Below are 19,012 nucleotides of genomic sequence, written 5' to 3' on the forward strand. Positions count from 1 at the left end.
TAACATTTTAAGTTAAAAAAACCCAAACAAAGCCAAAAGCAGTTGCATCCATTAGTGTTCACTGCACCAAAGTCATCAAGCTTTTCCAGATAGTCTGACTATAATACGAATGCTCAATACTAAACTATGTAGTCTCATTTGGACATTTAATGTACGAAGATATAAGGCATCTTCTTAACATAAACCTTCTTAAACAAGTATCTACCTGTGTCAGTTTTAAGTGCAGACCTGCCTGTTTTCCATTTTTTAATTTTTTCCCTTCCTGGAAAGACACCGCTGTTTTTTCTCTGCAGGCTGTTGACAAACTCTGTCAATTCACACTTCCACGTTGATATATGATGCAGTCTTGAACGTGAATAAAAGTCAGAAATAAAACTACAATCTGAAGGTTTGGACACAGGTAAGGAAGCTGCCTTGCTAGGAGCAGGTACAGAAGTGCTTTTTGTGCTTGAAGGCCCCTGAACAGTTGAGTGGTGAGCACCATTTATTTTAGCATTACTGTGCAAAAATGAAGATGAGGATGAGTTACTCATAGTCCTGTGTGGACTCCACAAAAAGTCTGTATTTTTGTTGCTTTGCTGCAACTGCTGCATTGAGCAGTCTCTGAAGTCAACCATGCCTTTGTCAGTCTTCCCATCCTCCTGCACAGGGCCTGGAGACAACCTCCTTGCAACACTGTTGCCGGCGGGCACCAAGCAATCCTGTGTCTTTAAGGCACTGGTAGAAGTGTGTGTGTGTCCATTAAAAAGGGCAGTGCTGTCTTTATGAGACTGAATCCCGTTTTGTTTCCGTATGGGAACAATCTCCTCCAGCTCCGTAAATCCAAAATCGTCACTTTCTTCTTCCTCTTCTTCATTCCAGCTGCTTATTCCATTGGGTGTGATTTCCTTCTCCATTTCATACTTTTTAATACAATTTCTGAAACAGATACAATAATTAAATACTGCATATTTTATAAATAAAGGCACATTCACAGGTAATTTCAAGCTTTTTCTTACTAATTGTTCTCAATATATACTTCACTTACATTCCCAAGACAATTATCTCCAACTCTGAGCCACATCCTCTCAACAGCACAAAATGTAAAGCCATACCCAAGATTTTACAGATTTCATGTATTATTAACAAGAAGTTTGCATGGGAGTGACCATGCTCATATTAGAAAAGCTATTTCCAAGGCCTTTAATCTGGCTGGCAGGCAGTCTCCAGCTGAATTACAATAATTATTTGTTAACAGAACTGTACTGCCACACACAACCATTGAGTGTTGCAGGAGCACGCAAATCATCAGGAGTTGTCCTTTTGTCAAGAGATGTCATTTTCCTTAACTAGTTATAAACAAACAAAAAGAAAAGAGAAAGTATACACAGAGGACTATTTTTTAGGAAATTATTTTGGATTAATGTTGGATTCATTTTACTTTTTCTTAATGAAAACATCTGTTCAAGCTCTAAAAATCAAATGTATACTTAGCTTTGAAAAAAACCACAAACAAACTAATTTTCAGTTTTTAAGCATATAAACCAAAGCATTCTGCCACAACTGCACTAAGATAAAAAGATAAAGCTTTCATTCAAAAAATTAACTCAGGAAATGAAAATCAAAGTCTTCAAGAGCTCTACACACTCCTGATCTGCTGGAAAAAACACAACAAACCCAACCATCACTCCCAACGATAGCAATTTAAGTATGCAAAAAAAAGGTGGGAAAAAATTAGCTATTCAGTATGCTCCTGAAACCAGAAAGCCCATTAAGCATGACAACAATTCGGCTGAAATTATCAAAACATAAATTACAGATAACATAGTATTTTTGGAGAATTTTGTGGTTAAATATGGTATATTCAGTGGTACATACTTAGTGGATAGGCAACCTTTTACCATAATGTTTTTCAGACTACACAAGTATTTTGGAAAGTGTGAAGATTCTTCTAATTTAAAAAATCTTTAACAATGCAATAGTAAGTGGTCATGGTGATTGTACCACTCATTGTTTAAAATATGGGTATGAAATACTGCTTAAGATATTAATTTTGTGAGACTGGTTTTATTTTCTTAAACACAGACAAATCCCACTCATGTGGTAAACTCTCCTCAGCATTGTGCATGACTGGATTGTAAAAGAATCAGTGGACTGTGGAAGAACTCAGATTACCAGTACAAATCAGAAAGTACAGTATCTTGCACAGTATCCTGTTTGAGCAGTAGTGTTGGACCAGATGACATCCAGATAACCTTTTCCAACCTAAAAATATTCTCTAATGTTATTATTCTTGCCTATAAAGAACAAATGCGTATTTCTGAAAAAGATGCAGGAATCTTCTTATTTAAAAAAATCATCTATAGAAGAGTTCTAGTAGAATGTTTCTTTCCAAATTCCAACTCCTCTGTCAACTGGTGCCTTCTCTTCAAGTCTCCTCTCAAGGTCTTAGATCTCTTAGGATACTTTTTTAATATTGTAATTTCATTTTTTTAATCCATCTTCTCTCTCAAAGCATGAGTTAAATCTTGGTGTTACCATACATTATGTATGCTGTGACTTCCTTTTTTTTTAAGAGGCTAAAGAAAGAGATTAACAACCAGTATGCATTTATATTCATTCCTAGGCACCTTTAGCAAAAGTAGTCACCAGCTTATTATTTTTGATATGAGGACCTACTTTTCAGTATTACCAATCAGAATCCTTTAATGCATGCTTGCTGCTTCCATCCTAGGACTCCTTGGTTGTATTATCAAGCAAACCATGGTCCAAGGACTAGAGACAATGCTTGGAGTCAAGGTAACTGAGTTCTTTCCTCAACTATTTGTACAGCTATACCTTCCTTTTAAATTTCAGCATCTCAGAGCTTGTCCCTTACAAAGCTGAAATGAGCTTTAAAAATGTTATTTACAAATGCAAACTCACTACGGGTCAATGATGAGCATCTGCATTACAAAATCAGAAATACTTACACCCTGTTGAGATCTTTAGCTATATTGCTTGGACCTGGCACGGCATCTTCAGGTTTGCATATGCTGTTGAAGTTGAGACCTTTCTGAACACTTGACTGCTTGGTGTAAAGCTGATACGGAATGTGCGAGAGGAGGCGCCCGGCTTTAATGCTGAAAAAAAAAACCAAAAACGAAGAACAGGTTACTGCTTAAGAAATTTTTAAAAAAATCACAACCTTCTATGCTAAACCCCTCTCTCCTTTTACATACTTGTAGTATCTACCACAATCCCTTTCTCACCCTTAACTGGACTGAACCGAAAAGTGATTTGTGATGTGGTGACTGGTGCAACAAAAGGTATTTGCAAAGATGTGTTGGTCAGTTATGTACATCCAATTCTCTTTTCAAGTGACACATACAACTCCCAAATATTTAAATTAAACAAAACAGTCAAAAAACTCTTGGTTAGTGGTCCAGGTTATTCTACCTGAACCATGCTGACTGAGCTCTTTAACACGGAACAAATTAGGGTAGAACTTGAGGTCAGCTAGGATGTGGCTCACTGTTAAAAATTAACTACTTTTTCCATTCCACAAAGCTGATTACTCCATCTTGTACAAAATTCACTGATGCAAGCTAAACAGAAGAATAATTTCCAAACAGACCTTCCATAAATATCTACAGCAATCATTCCAGTTATTCCTACTGTGTTCCAGTATCACCCTCTTACTTTTCTTCTTCCACTGAAACTGCAATTATACTTGAGTAACTGCTAAATACTTGAGAAGTTACTTGAGTGACTTCCTTAGGGAGCCACACACTTGGAAGCGAAATTGTCTCAAAAATACACCGTAGGATGATTTAATCTCTCCACCCCAACACCTGTTGCTGGCAGCAGAAATAACAGCCTTCCAAACTGCACTTCACCTCCTCCTTGTATACAATTCCTCATACTGAACACTGGCTCAGAGATGCTGGGACAACTTCTAGCAGAGGAACCTCTCCCATATCAAAGCAGATTAGTATTAGCATTTAGTTTTGAAGATAGACCTGGAGTCAGATTTTAAAGATAATTTAGCTATGTGTTTTTCTGTTCTTTAACACCTGAATGCTTTCTCTTGCTTGAATCTGTACTACTGTCAAGGGAGCTGGACAGTAGAACAAAAGCCCTTGGGAGCTTTCTGGCTGCAATTAGAGAGAATATAGTAGGAGATCACGTTTCCCAATTAGATAAATTAAAACTAGTTAAGCATACACATATACCTGGTAAGGATTCTATGGAAATAGGCTGGCAAAACAGCCCCAAAAATATCTCAATTAAATACTATTTGATACACGAATATATATCATTCATAAAGGAACATAATTTGCATTAAACATTGCCAAACAGAGTTAAAAATACACCTGGGAGAGTTCAAAAGCTTTCTTGTACACAAAGTGGTAACACAGCAACTGAGTTTTTACAGTGCTTGATTTGACTGTTTCTCAAAAGACCATGTGAATGAACGTAGGTGCAGAGCCACCTTGGTAATATTTCAGAGTAATTACTACAATTTCAAGATGATTAAACAAACCCATGTTTATTTAAGAACTTGTTCATGATGTAAAGATTTTAGCTACTGGAGTAGCTACATTACTAGATCAACAAACAGTTGTTTTTTTCCAAACTGCACTAAAATGCAGCAATAGTTTAGATGCATCATTCAATATCTTTACCCATTTCACCTTCCCTGTGTCACAGAATTTATAACCACTGAAAAAAAACCACATTGGAAAGGACCTCTGGAGGTCTCTAGTCTAAACACTGCTCAAAGTGTTATCTTTAAAGTCATATCAGGTTGCTCAGGACTGAAAGTCCACCCAAATTTTGAGTTCTCCAAAGGCAGAAATTCCACAACCCTCTCTAGGCACCTGCTTCACTGCTTACTCTCTTTTAACGGTGAAAAATCTTTTTCTTGTAGTCAAACTTTTCTTTGCTATGACTTGTGACTATTGCCTCTTGCTCTCTTGCTGTACATCTTGAGGAAAAATCTGGCTCCACGCCCACTGTAACCTCCATGCAGGTAATGAAAGGCAACAATCAGACTGCATCGTAGTCCTCTCTCCAAGCAAACAGAACCAGCTTCCTCAGTTTCCTGTTATGGAACACATGCTCATATCGGTGGTGCTCCTCTAAACTGAACTGTGTCTCAGCCGGTGAGTCCCTAGCCTGTCTGTTACACGGAACTAATTCTGCCTTGTGTTCAGGACTCTGCATTTTCCTTTGTTGAATTTCATCAAGTTTCTGCCATCCCATTCCTGCAGTCTGTTGATGCTCTCCGAAGGGCAGCCCTGCTCTCCAGTATATCAACTGCTGCCTTCTAGATCATCCACAAACTTGCTGAAGCTACTTTCTACTGTATCACCAATGGAAAGTAGCTTCAGCTACTAATGTCCATGTTGTTAGCGAAGACATTAAAGTGCACCTGCCCCAGCAGGAACCCTTCAGAAAGGCCCCTTGTGGCTATCTGCTAGTTTGACTCCATACTGCTGACCACTATGGTGACCAATGCAGTTGGGCCAGCACTTACACCCCTCAGCCAGCAGCCCACCATCCAATTCCTATCTCCCTAGTTTGTCTTCAATAATGCAACAGGGGACTGTGTCAAAAGTGCTACTATAGTCATAGTAAATGATACCTACGCCTCCCTTTTGCATTTGAAATCCTCATCAGAAAACTAGGTGTCATACCAGAATAATATTTTTTAAAAATTCTTTTAAACTATTTTCTTCATATTTGTATTAGATTAGCAGAGTCCTTTAGGAAAAAATATTCACCTAATTTTAAAATCAAAATAAGGAATCCACAAATACTGGTACCTCATGTCACTATCCTCAGTCTCTGAAAAATTATTATAAATGACAAAGAATGTTAAAAGAATATTTAAATTTGAAAGCCAAGCTCTCAGATCACCTGAATTTGACTTTCACTGCATAACAACCTTTCCACGCTACATAATGGTGTGATGTACTTTTCAAATAAAGTAATATTGACTTAAGAAGGAGGCCTGCCTGTAATCCTCTCCATTTGTTGCAAGCATGGAGAGGTAGCAAAAACACACAATAAGGGGCATGCACAAAGAATGATTTTGTCACTACAGCAACCACACTACTACTCTGCAACACTGGATTTTGCAACTACTGTTACAGAAGATCTCTATGGGATGCTAATTAAACCAAATTTCTAGTGCTACTTCCATTTAGCAACAGGTTTATAAGAGTCTGAGTTTAGACCACAGTTCAGAATATGCAAAGCTTTTAATGAAGCAATGAAATTTTACATATGCCTTACTATCCTTCTGTAAGTAACTGCAGAATCTTATATACTTTCTGTGGCATATTCCAAATGATGAAGATTTTTGGTCTTGATGTCCTTTAGATGGCTCTCAAAAAAATTAAATTAATTAATAGCCATTGTAATGGTGCTATGTTACATTTATTTATCTTTAGAAAGCAGACAGATGCTATAGTGATAAGCACCAAAAAAGGACAGGAATTAATTGTTAATTTCATTACCAGCAAAGAATTCAAGTCATATGCAATAAGTAAGGACCAGGAGACAAAAACGACAAACCAAGTCACTGTATTAGCAGTCTGCAACCTGAACTCCATCTTTTCTGTGCAGAGAATATGACAGGTGCCACAGTGGAAAAAGATGGCATGTGATCATGTAATTAAGGACTAAATCGTAATATATGCACATAAGAAACAAATCAAAGATCCACAGACAAACGACTTTTGCAACCTTGAGCAGCAAGACCAAAGATCTAACACCACTATTTTACCAGCAAATTGTGACAGCAACATTTTAGGGCAGATTCTTAACCCAACTGAAAAAATGACAAATCTATCATGCTGCCTACAAGAGAACTGCAGATGGGCTTTTTATAAGAGTGTGTAGTGACAGGACAAGGGGGAATGGCTTGAAGCTGACAGATGGTAGGTTTTGATCAAGTATTACAAAGTCTTTACTGTGAGGATGGTGAGGCACTGGAACAGATTGCTCAGAGAAGCTGTGGATGCCCCATTCCTGAAGAGATGAGGCTTTGAACAACCTCATTCAAGGTCTAGTGGAAAGTGACCTTGTCCATGGCAAGGAGGTTGGAACTAGATGATCCGTAAGGCTCCTTCCAATTCTATGAAATTGGAAACTCCACATCTACTACACTGATTTTCATAGATCTACTGAGAACCTAATTTGGCATGCCATACACAGAGAAGCATTATTTAATCACTGAGTATTCTTTAATATTGTTGAGAAGAAGGGGAAAAAAAAGGAGAGGGGGTTGTAAAATTAGCTTCTATTCCAGATTCTGATATGAACTCTGTTCTGTTGAGACAGTGAATTCCCCCATTTCCTTCTGCTCAGACTCATCTGTCTATACTTGGTTCTTCTGACTTATTCTACAGCATACCTTACAGAACCAGGATGCAGAACCTGAACATAAGACACCAGAATAAAAATTTTAGGAGATTTCCCATATCAGGTCCTATCAAGTCTCTACCGAATGTATACAAACTGATCTTTCCAACCGGGTCAAAATCATAGCAAGCTCTAATAGTGGCAATAAAGAACAGTCACATCTCCCAAATAAAACCACAGATGCCATCACTTTTCCAAGTCCTTTAAACACAGGGGTGAGACCCTAAAACTGCTGGGAAAAAAAAAATCTATCTGAACTTTTTTTTCAAACTGAGTAACTTAAAATGTCTAACTGAAGTTTAAAAATTGACCATGAAGATACATGATATGAAACAGGTGAATACAAAGGACTGAAAATCAGCAAACTGCAAATAAGCTTTGACATATGCATTGTAAAACAATTCCTTGCCTGTTTCTGCTGGTCATCTAGGAAAGAGGCTACTTAAGAATGGCATGACAGTGGCAGGATAATTTCTAGAACATATTCCTGCCTGTTCCATTTCTGGTAGGCTCCTCAGATGGAAGAAGAGAGATGCAAGCCGCAGTAACTGCTCTAAGCCTGACTATTGTGTTTAACAAGGAAAACTTCAGTGGATTCTATATATTCCAGTGCATGGAGAAACCAAAGAACATAAATGCTCTGTAAATAAAATGTGGACTTTTTTCTTCCTTTAGTTTTAATTATTTTCTTACAAAGTCACAACACAATAAATGTTCAGATGGATTAGTTCCAATTTTATGAGAACACTTTTCAATTGACATCCTTCTTTTTGTACAGAGGACACGAAACTCGTGCAATACACAAGACAGGAGAATTTAAAACATTTGCACAGGAGTTATTCAACATCCTGAGATAAAGTTTGGTCAATTGGTTACATGTCAAATAGAATTAACAGGACAATGTTGAGTTTCCTAATATGCTTGAGCCTTTCTCAATGTTCTTGGTGAAGTTTCTAAAGGAACAATCCCTAAGAAGCAAATCTTCAATGCAACAGTGGTATTTCTACTCAGCTGTTCAACCACTTACTTATTTTAAGCTAAACCATAATCTCAAAATGCAATCTTTAATTTTTTTTCTCCCCGGATTTTTCTGGGTTGTTTCCCCCCCAAAGGAGGAACTCTCCAAATGCAGCAGACCTAAACTTACCTTTCCACGATCCACTCTGGCCGAACTACTTTTTCTCCTTTCAATTCTTTTATTTTGGCATTTGGAAGATTGGTGGCAATAATGTGAGTTGTTTTTGATCTGGAATAGTACACATGGTATTGGCCTCCATGTAACATCATCAGCCGTCTTAATTCATCAGCTGAGGGATCTATGAAATTAAAACCAGAAATACTCCTGTTTAGTGTCAGCAAATATAGCGAGGAAAAGAACTTTAATTGATAAATATGATGGCATGGTCAGAAAGAGTGCAAACAATTGTTTTACTCTAGAAAGAAACTTACAAGTTCTTCAAAGAACAAATCAGAAAAACATTTTTCAAGAAATGCAGAAAACAGTGTTTTTGAAAACACTAATTCAAAATGCAAACATTCTACTTGCTATAGAGGAGCTTCCCACAATATGTATGGCAGAAGACAGGGAGAAAAATACTTAAGTAGATGTAATGTTAAACTATATACAAAAATGCTTCACATCAACATAATACAAAATTAGATTATCTTTTCACCAGAGTTTGGGAGAACAGTTTATACCCAGAAGCAACACAAAATAATTAATACCAAAGGGTTTAGCAACAGCACAGAACTCCTATGTAATTTCTGATCTACTGAAGCAGTTAACTCACTCCTTCCTTACCGAGTTATTCTTGAGTTGTTACAGGGAACAAAGAATACCTTAAAAGCCAACAACTTTTCTGATCTTCTCAATTGTTTTAAAAAGAGTACTTATTTTGCAAGCAGAGGTGGGGAAAAAAGTGTTAGCTTTGGGAAATGCTTGCAGTGGTGTCACACAGGCACCAGAAGATTTGGGTCAAACTAACACAATGTTTGAATAGTGAATCTAGCACCAGATCTTTATAAAAAAAAAAAAAAAAAAAAAAAAAAAAAAAAAAAAAAAAAAAAAAAAAAAAAAAAAAAAAGTTGCGCAATACAAGACTGAGGAAAAAATTTTTGAATGATACAGTCACAATTCCTTTCTGTCAACTCTCAAAATATGTCTAACACCTCATTATTCCTCTAACTTTTAACTAAAAATAGCACACACTTTCTTCCAAGTGTTACCTTTCCTACTCCAGCCTTTTGGACAACCATCTTCTTTCTAGAGCTCTTTAGGGATTAGCCGCTTGAAGAATACACAAATGCTGGATTTTCACTACAGAAACTGCCTGCATTAAACAACCAATCCAGATGTATTAATAGTTTAACATATCCACCTTAACCTTTTTCAATCCATTTGAGCCTTGTGCTTAAACCAGCACTAATCTATCTCATAGAAGCTCCATGCATCAGTTACATAATAATCACAACATTCCTGGCAGAGATCCCTGAAAAAGGCTTCTGGGGAATTTCCAAAAGGTTATTAAGCTGCTTTACAGAAGTAAGGAGAAGTATGAACATAAACATGGTAGATTAAAAACCTTACTCCAGATAACTATTTCTATAACTTATGCTATATAAATGATATGGTAAACCAATATTTACATTCAGAATGTAAATCTGATTTTTTATTGAAAATTTTAATCATGAAAAACAACAGAATACATAAAACAGATACATATGTTATGTATATTTATAAACATAAACATATATAAAAGTAGTCGTCATGTATTTACTTACCTACAAATTCATGTGTTTTACAGTTACCTCTACTCAGGGTGGTAAACATGAGACAACACAATACAGATCTTAAAAGAATTAAAGGTTCACCTGTCAAGCCATTGACGTAGATGGCGACTCCACTAAAGATACTCGATGAATTTCCATCCCTCTGTTGTTGTATGGCTGAATCTGACCGGAACTGATCCTCCAACTTCTTAACTTTTGCTGACATGTACCCACCCTAGTTGTTAAATTAAAACAAAACACAATCCATGATGCCAGTCTTTTTTCCTAATGTTTACATACAGAAACTGGTCAATTATAAGACTGGAAAGGTAAGCAATATTTCTTCAAACTGAATTTGGCTGACACACAAAAGACATTCTTTTTTCAAACAAAAAACAGCAAATGCTCCACCATAAACCCATATCTATGAGATAACTGCATCTTGTTACCAACATGGCAGGATTTATTTCATACTCCTTAATCTTCTTCTTATAGGAAAAGATTCTATATATATAAAAATTCTCATAGAATAAAATGAAAGAAGAAGAAAAAATGATATGATGCAAATACGGGTGCTAAATTGGTGGCTCATTGCCTAACAAAACAATGTGGTTCCATGTATTTTCAGTTCTTAAATATACACAAGACAGTAGTATTCTAAACATTTATGTAAATCAGGTGCCTCGGTTACTGTTTGTCCAACTACAGAAGAACACATAAATAGTTTTCAAACTACTTAGTTTATTTTTTAAATGGTGATTTAAAGCTATTCAAGGGTCTGCACTTATTAATAATGAAGTTTAATGATTATTGTAAACACAGACTTCAAAACCTGGTAATTAAAACATTTCTTTCAAACTTAATTATGTGTTTTCAAGTAAAACAAAAGGCATCCTTTTAGCACATTTAACAAAATTCTAACCCCTTTTTAACCACAGTGCCATTTACCTCTTTAAAAAAAAAGCCACTATGTTTTGAACATACCCATATTCCCCATCCATCGCCTTCGGCAGCTCGTTTCCGCCATCCACCCCGCCTCATACTGAAGCTTCTGCAGAGAAGAACAATGCTTGATCAATTAAATGTTCAGCACTATCACCAGTGGCATTTCAGTGATGGCACGCACTACAGGCCATTTACAGATTATCACGAAGATTAAATTTTTTCAATCAACTTCTTTGAAGTATTTGGAGTTTCACAGCCAATTTAGAACTGCAAAGTCACATAAAAACCTGATTCCAGTTTTTTAGTAACGCATGCTGTGGTTCTTGCTACATATCAAAAACCACACATGCGTGTTTTGCTTTATTCACCCTGAACATGAACTCCTTACAAAGTTCACTGTCCATTACCACTTACTAAATTCTTTCTGTTCATCATACATCTCCTATTATAAAAAGGAATAATAAAAGGTTCTTAAATATGACTGCTAACATCCATGCAACATATTGTCCGGGTCATGAACCATCTTTTATTTCCTGTTTGAAAACACATAGTGTGATGCAGGCAACCACCTCCTGGTATTAGAGACTGGATTAGTTTCACCAATGGATTTACAGCTGATTATAAAACAACCAAGCATTTGTTGCTGTAATGCAATACATCACATCAAAGCAAAAAACCAAAGGTGATCTTATGGTCAAAACAAAGCCAGCTGTTTAAGTGACCTAGTATGATCTATAGTTAGGTTTGTGATTTGATTCTTCTGGGCTTTTTGTTTGCATTGCTTAATAAATAAATTTAAAAAAATAAACAAACCCCATCAGCCAAACTGCAGTTTTCCTTTATGCAAAACACTTATCCCCGGACCACGAGCTGCACACAGCCGTGTTCCCAGATGAGCTATTGGTTGGCTAGAACAGAACTCCTGGATAGCAAAAGCAATGCTTGGACTGTGGCCAACTGTTGACTGCACCCAAGTGATTCATATTTACTATAGCTGTTGTAACACTGATCTTAGAATATTGATTAATGATGTAGTAAGATCATGAGGTCACTGCCTGCTATTACATCTCTCACTTTTCAACCGAAATAGTTCTCTAAATAAAAGGACAAAATAGTCTTTTAGGTCTATCAGCTCTTAGAGGATGAGGACAAGACTCTGAAACTAAAAAAAGGTGACTGTCTTAAGTCTTCTATTTCGTTATATATTTAATTTCTATTCCGTTATCCTCCCTTAAAACCATGCAAACTACAGAAAATACAGAGAAGGAAGTCAAATAGGGTTTTTTCCCATCCTTGACTGCTTTTGAGGCTCTGGACTACCCACAGCATTATCCAGTAGCAAGAGCACAGAAGCTTCACTCAGTCTCTAGCTTACCAGAGAGCACATATAGTTGTGGATGGAGACGACAACACATTCTGGTTATTTTTCTATCCAGGCCTTTGACTGCACTGTTTTGGAGACTGCCTCATTTATTGTATTAACATTTCACTTCTTATGAAGCTAGCTGAAAGAGAGTTCTAGCTTTTGTCTCTTAACTCCCTTATGTCCTAGGGACAAAAGCAGGCATACTTTGATATACAGTTAAAGCACCTTGGATTGCCCGCAGGTTTGACTGCAAAGTAAGACACAGCTGCAGCAGAAGTATGCATAAGTTTTCATGGACCGCTGCAAATATGCCAAATTAGGCAATCACAGAATTATAGTCAAAGCAGATAACAGGTATTTTGAAAAGGTAAGCATCTGTTTTATGTTTCAGGACCTCCACTAGCAGAAAGATCACGATGCACTTGGTTCCATGCTAAACAGTTGCTTGTAACTTGATACACAACTCACACAGACACTGTATGTGCAACTATGAAGATCAATCACATGTCAAGGAGACGAGCACAAACATCCTCAACAAAGGAACCCCTTCTCTGATTGCTGTATTTTCCTCTAGGTACTGCATTTCTTACCCAGAGACCTATTTCCAAGACATCAGGCCTTCTGAAATTAATTTTTAGTGGTTTGGATTGCATCTAATAAATACCACAGAACTCTTAAGAAGCACTGAGGAAAAAGAGAGGAGATGAGCTAGATGACCATGTAAGATACAAAAATTGACTTTTTTCCTACAGAGGACAGTATATAGTGAAAATGGCTTGATGACTTCTTCCATATGGAAAATTTGTATTTTTCCATCAGCTGAAGTGAAATGTAATTCGATCTAAGAAATTATTAAAAAAACAGAAAAGTATAAGTTCATGGAAAAACCTCCATTAATGAAGTTGTCATCCAGTTTCTTTTAGATACTACAGATATCAGTGTATGACCTCATAAGAGACACCAGAATTTTAACTAATGATTACTCTTTCTCCCTCTTAATAAAGGATGACAAAGTCTTAACGGGTGGCTACAAAAATGCCAGAGGCTCTCTCTTCATATGGAGCCACATGGAAAGCACAAGAGGCAACAGACATAAGCTGCAACAGGTTTCATCTTGACATAAGAGAAATATTTTTTGGAGTGAGAACAATCAATGACTGGAACGCAGGGACCCAGCAGAGTCCTCATCTCTGGATATTTTCATGTTGCAATTGGATAGAACACCAGAAAGCCTCAACCAGGCTTCTCTACCCATGAGAGGCTGGACTAAATACTCCCTTGGGGTCACTTCCAATTCTGGGCTGTTCAATGATTCTAAGACTATGAAATAGAAAACCTCATACAAATATAAAGTCTTGCTCTGAAAAAAAAAGACTGTACAAAATGCATACTCTAAATCACCACAACTCCAATCACTGAGAAGACAGGATTTGACAGGTCTTAACTCTGACTCGTATACAACAACCTCCTGTTTAAACTAAAATATCTAATGTCCAATAAACTGAAGAACTGCCTTCATAAGAGTGAACTTTTCTGATACCTTGATACACATTTCATTTTTATTCAGGACACTGGAAGGTGAGGAAGAAAGATCTCTACTCTGAAAGTGAACCCAATTAAAATCAGAATCATTTTACATGCCTAGTTTGATAAAAATTGGAAATCCAACAAAACTGCTTAGGTCAAGGTGCTAAAAACATGACATATCAACTGCTCAGAAGTTGTCTTCCTCAAACTACACAACTAGAGAAACTAGGCTGTAATGCCTACTTAAAACACCTGAGAGTGATTTACCATTTCCTAAGCAGATGCAATTTTTCACTCAGTCCACTTAAACTCTAAACACACAGGTTAGGAACATGGTACTTTAGTGATTACTAGATGCCTCTGGCTCAAGTCTTCAGGGTCATGCATATTTTTCTTAATGCTGATATGAAAACCTGGGAGACTAGTTTCTCCCTTTATAGTTCCAGGAACTGAATGATGAACCAAAGTTACTGGACTACAGAGAAACCTCTCTGCTAAAGACTTTCCCTTACAGTGTGAATTTTTCCTTGACAATGAAGGTAACCTCTTACAGCTGCCTTGCTGAAACCTAAAGAACAAATGAGCATGAGAAATATCTGGCATAAGATATATTAAACCAGAGGATAAGTTAAGCAAGATTTTAAACATGCTCACTGGCTCATGAAATAAGAAATGTAAGGATGGTATGATGCTCCCCGCTAAAGGAATCATGATGTAGGGATGAGTAAGAAAAGCACTTAGTAAAGAATCCGTGAAGGTGGGAAGTAGATGAGGGTGGGTAGAAATCAAGAAAGGAGACTTCAAACAGCCATCACAAATAAACCAATTTCGGACAAGAGTCCATCCTTCTTGTAGTTCCTTCTTAAAGTATCTAACTTGTTTCAGACCAGTTTTCTCTGTTTGCACAAATTCAGAGACTAGGCAAGCCAGCATAGTTACCAGTTTTTTGGTTATTTCTAGAGCATAAATTACAAGCAACGAAGCAACCCTCCATCCAGAGAAAAGCTTTTTAAATGAAATTCAAATGCTTGTATTCTGAACCTGTGAACGTAACAAAATCTTCTGCTAATACCAAAAAGAACCTCAACAAACTCTGAAACTGCACAAAAGCCTGTAAAGATATAAAAAGGAACTCCTAGGAATGCATTCCTGTTTTTCAGTGCTAGACAAATAACTTTTCAAGCAAAAAAGTAAAGTTAAAAACTCCAGTGGTCAAAATTAGCATAATTTGGCCCTCTATCTCCTTCAAGATCACATATAAAAGGCAAAAATCTTATCATTCTCTAAAACAGGGTTAGCTAAAATTCAAATTTCTCTAGGATGATATTTAAGGTAAAAGAGAAACAGAATTTTGATGCTTTGTATATCACTAGTGATTCAGAAATAGTCAACACAGCCAAAGATATGTAACATCCCTTTGCACCCTGCTTCACAGACCTAGCCTTCATTACACTTCCAAATCCACAACTGCTTCATCCTGTTACTAAAGACTGTTAATCAAAACCCACAGATTAGGTAATGGAATGAAATGTTAAGTCTACATTCTATAAATTCTATAAGCATGTCTGTGTGCATATAAGACTTACAGAGCAAGGAATGTAGATCTGAATGTTGATGCTAATATTTGTTGTAGTCTCATCTCTAGTACAAACTAAACAAAGTTATTTCTTTAAAATATTTTAAATTCAGGATGGTGTGATTGTAATACAGTGGCTTTCCATTATCCTGGGCAGTTGGGATAACATGGCTAAGGGACCAACCTAGACCAAAACCACAGGGAAAAATGGTTGGGAGCACAGAACACAAATCTCAATGACTGTTAGAAGTGAACATGGATGATCATGAGCTTTTTAATTCCAGAGCACTACTAGTCCATGCTTCTGTCATACATTTCAGCAGTCTCTTTGCCAAGCATATAGACAGTGCAGAGGTATTTTTGCTACCTCTTCAAGTAGCCAACTTCAATCTGGCAGAATATAAACTTTATGGCTCTGCCCTACAAGAAAGCATATGAACTATTTCCAAAGACAAAATGAGGCTGCACTGTGACTCAACAAATAACCCTGCCAAAGTTGTGTCTAAATACATCACGCAAGTAATGTTCCATCCAGATAATCCAATTTTAGGTAACTGAAAGCTGTATAGAAGTATAACACACTGTAACAGTGGGTCTGCATTTCTGACCAGAGTAGACATGCTGTCATTGTCCTCTAATGCAGAAGAACTTGATTTATTTAACATACTCACATGCCACAAGCTTATATAAAAGGTGTAACTCCATCAGAAATATGGGTGTCTCGGGCCACTGCTAATGAGTATCAGAATCTTTTCCTTGAACTGTAGATTGAATCCATCCCAGCTCAGCAGGGCTTAGAAGCTTTTTGCATCAAGTGGGTACTTTGTGGCTTGTTTGAGTTTCATGCCTCTACATTCCAGCTCCCACATCAAACTCACCACTCTGCTTGGCACTAGTCTTCAAGCTCTTTGAGCAAAGAACTATCTTACGTGTTTATACATTTCTAAGCACAAGAAAGTCCTATTCTTGGCTGAGTCTTCTGGAAAAGAACTGCTGCTACAGGGTAGAAAACTGTTTACTACCACATATTGAGAAGTCCAGAATCCAGCAAAAAGGACTTAAACAAAAAAAGTCAAAAGCTTTTCTAAAGATACCATATGCTTAAATGCCTGTGATTTCAGACAATTCCGTGTTAGCACTAGCATTCCATGTTAAAATTACTAATTAGTACATTGCAAAGCAACCAAATTTTATTCTAGGTGGGAAATAAAGTCTCAGGGTGAAGTTTCACAAGTCAACTTGTTTGCTGACTACTATCAAAAGGGATGATCCTGCTCTTTAGTCTCTGCTGGCCTAAAAGGCTTTATCCCTTCTTCCCAGCCTCTAGAGTACTTTGAAGCTCACATGATTCACATGTTCACACTGGTGTTATGTGCAATTCAGCTCACTAAATCAACAGAAAACTGACATAATTTTATGGTTTAGCTTTCCACAAGTTTACCAAGATGAAATGACTTTCAAAAGCATCAGGCCTGGATCAGGAATGGCATGTCCAGCAGGAGCAGGGAGGTAATTTTTCCCCTGTACTCAGCACTGGTGAGGCCACACCTTGAGTGCTGTGTCCAGTTCTGGGCCCCTCAGTTTAGGAAGGACGTTGAGATGCTTGAATGTGTCCAGAGGAGGGCAAAAAAGCTGGTGAAGGGCTTGGAAAACAAGCCTTATGAGGAACAACTGTTTGGGTTGTTTGGCCTGGAGAAAAGGAGACTCAGAGGTGACCTTATCACGCTCCATAACTTCCTGAAGAGTGGTTGTAGACAGCTGGGGGTTGGTCTCTTTCTCCAGGCAGCAACTGACAGAACAAGAGGACACAGTCTCAGCCTGCATGAAGGGAAATATAGGTTGGATATTAGGAAGAAGTTTTTCACTGAAAGAGTGCTTAAATACTGGAATAGTCTGCCTGGGGAGGTGGTGGAATCACCATCCCTGGATGTGTTTAAAAAAAGACTGGTTGTGGCACTTGGTGCCATGATGTAATTGAGGTGTTAGGGCTGGGTTGGACTCAATAATCTTGAAGGTCTCTTCCAACCTACACATTCTGTGATAAAGCCAAAGCAGAAAGGCAAAAAAAGAGGAATGGATGGGATCTTAAAATTATCTTAACAATTTCTAGAAACCAACTTTTGGGTCATGACTATAACCAATGGCAGTGTAAATGTAGATACAGAGATCTAATAAGCTGGCTGCTCTTTGCTAAGTAGTGCGGCTTATCTTTTTTTCCCCTGCAATAAACTAGAGGGATAGGCTACCTTATGTTTTCCATAGGGCAAGGGCTTTAAAAAAAAGTTACAATCAAACAGCTCCACATCCCCACAGGATAAGCACTCCTAACTAAAAGCACCGGATGTTACAAGGCAACCAGCAAGTTCTGCTTTGCAGTTTAGTCTTAGATGTTATTTTAAATGAAGAGAAATTAAATTAGCTGAAGGACATTTGAAACAATAGCTATCCCCAAAAACACCTAACACCAGCTTCATGTCCTGTGAGTAAAGATAACAATGTAAGTTAGGAAAGAACAAACTTCAGAATCTTGGGCTATGTAAGTATTAAACAGTATGAGAAATTTAGAAATACCATTTGTCTAAAATATGAGCATCCATGGCATTTGCTACAAAGGGAAAATACCATACAACTCACATAAAACACGGAAAAACTCCCAAGTCCTTCAGAATCAACTCCTCATGAGCAGGTAACTATTCCAAAACTATGTTCTGTGCATTTGAGCATGACAGCAAAGAAATGATACTCTTAGAACTTCCAGTCCAATCAGTCCCCCAGAAAGAGAACTCTTTACTAAACTAATCCAGTTTCCAAATGACTATTTTTGCAACTCAAAATGGTCCTTATTTCAGATCAGTTTAATTTACAAGCATGGACTAAAACCTTATAAACAAGTAACAACTAAGAAATATAGATTTCTTTTGCTGGCTAAACACGACAATAACACAAAAAGCAGTTGTAAAGCAGATAACTGTTTATACCAGAGCTGTACAAGACAATTTTTTCTATCTTTTCACAGCTAATTTGGGAGTCTGGAACAGACAATTGTTTTAATTGTTACAACTTGAGGAAGCATGAGCATGAGGTCCAGAAACCTGGATCACTGTACAATCCACACCAGCTTTGAACAACCTGTCTTGAATATATCACTTTTGCTTTTACACATGGCATTTGAGATGGTTAATTCTTTGAAAAATAGCAAGACAGATTTAACTTGCATCCAACTGTAAATCCCCCTCTAGGAATAACACTCAGTAGCAGCTACAGTCCTTTTAGAGCTTGTCACGAATAGTGGTTTAACTTGTTTTTTTCTTCTGTTTACAGAAGACAGGCCTTCAGTTTCAACATTTCTGCGTTTTTTTTGGTAAAGTCATGACCTCCCTAGCCCCTTCAGAGTTCTTCAGTGATGAGTAGCTCTTCTTCACAAATGTTCATTGCGA

At 37.2% G+C, this 19,012-nt stretch overlaps 1 protein-coding gene across 1 annotated transcript in view; it reads right to left on the reverse strand.

Moving 5' to 3' along the window:
- The window catches only part of REV1 (REV1 DNA directed polymerase), a 57,034-nt gene that overhangs the window by 30,764 nt on the left and 7,258 nt on the right, over positions 1-19,012 (reverse strand). Inside the window, exons 2-6 of the mRNA XM_066313629.1 lie at positions 11,146-11,212; positions 10,264-10,396; positions 8,540-8,708; positions 2,952-3,101; positions 206-918 (exon numbers count right to left, since the gene is read on the reverse strand). Coding sequence (XP_066169726.1) covers positions 206-918; positions 2,952-3,101; positions 8,540-8,708; positions 10,264-10,396; positions 11,146-11,202 — 1,222 coding nt within the window. The 5' untranslated portion in view covers positions 11,203-11,212. The remainder of the gene's footprint in view (positions 1-205; positions 919-2,951; positions 3,102-8,539; positions 8,709-10,263; positions 10,397-11,145; positions 11,213-19,012) is intronic.

The sequence above is a fragment of the Sylvia atricapilla genome, chromosome 2 (genome assembly GCF_009819655.1).
Source record: "Sylvia atricapilla isolate bSylAtr1 chromosome 2, bSylAtr1.pri, whole genome shotgun sequence".
In the NCBI taxonomy this organism is placed as follows: domain Eukaryota; kingdom Metazoa; phylum Chordata; class Aves; order Passeriformes; family Sylviidae; genus Sylvia; species Sylvia atricapilla.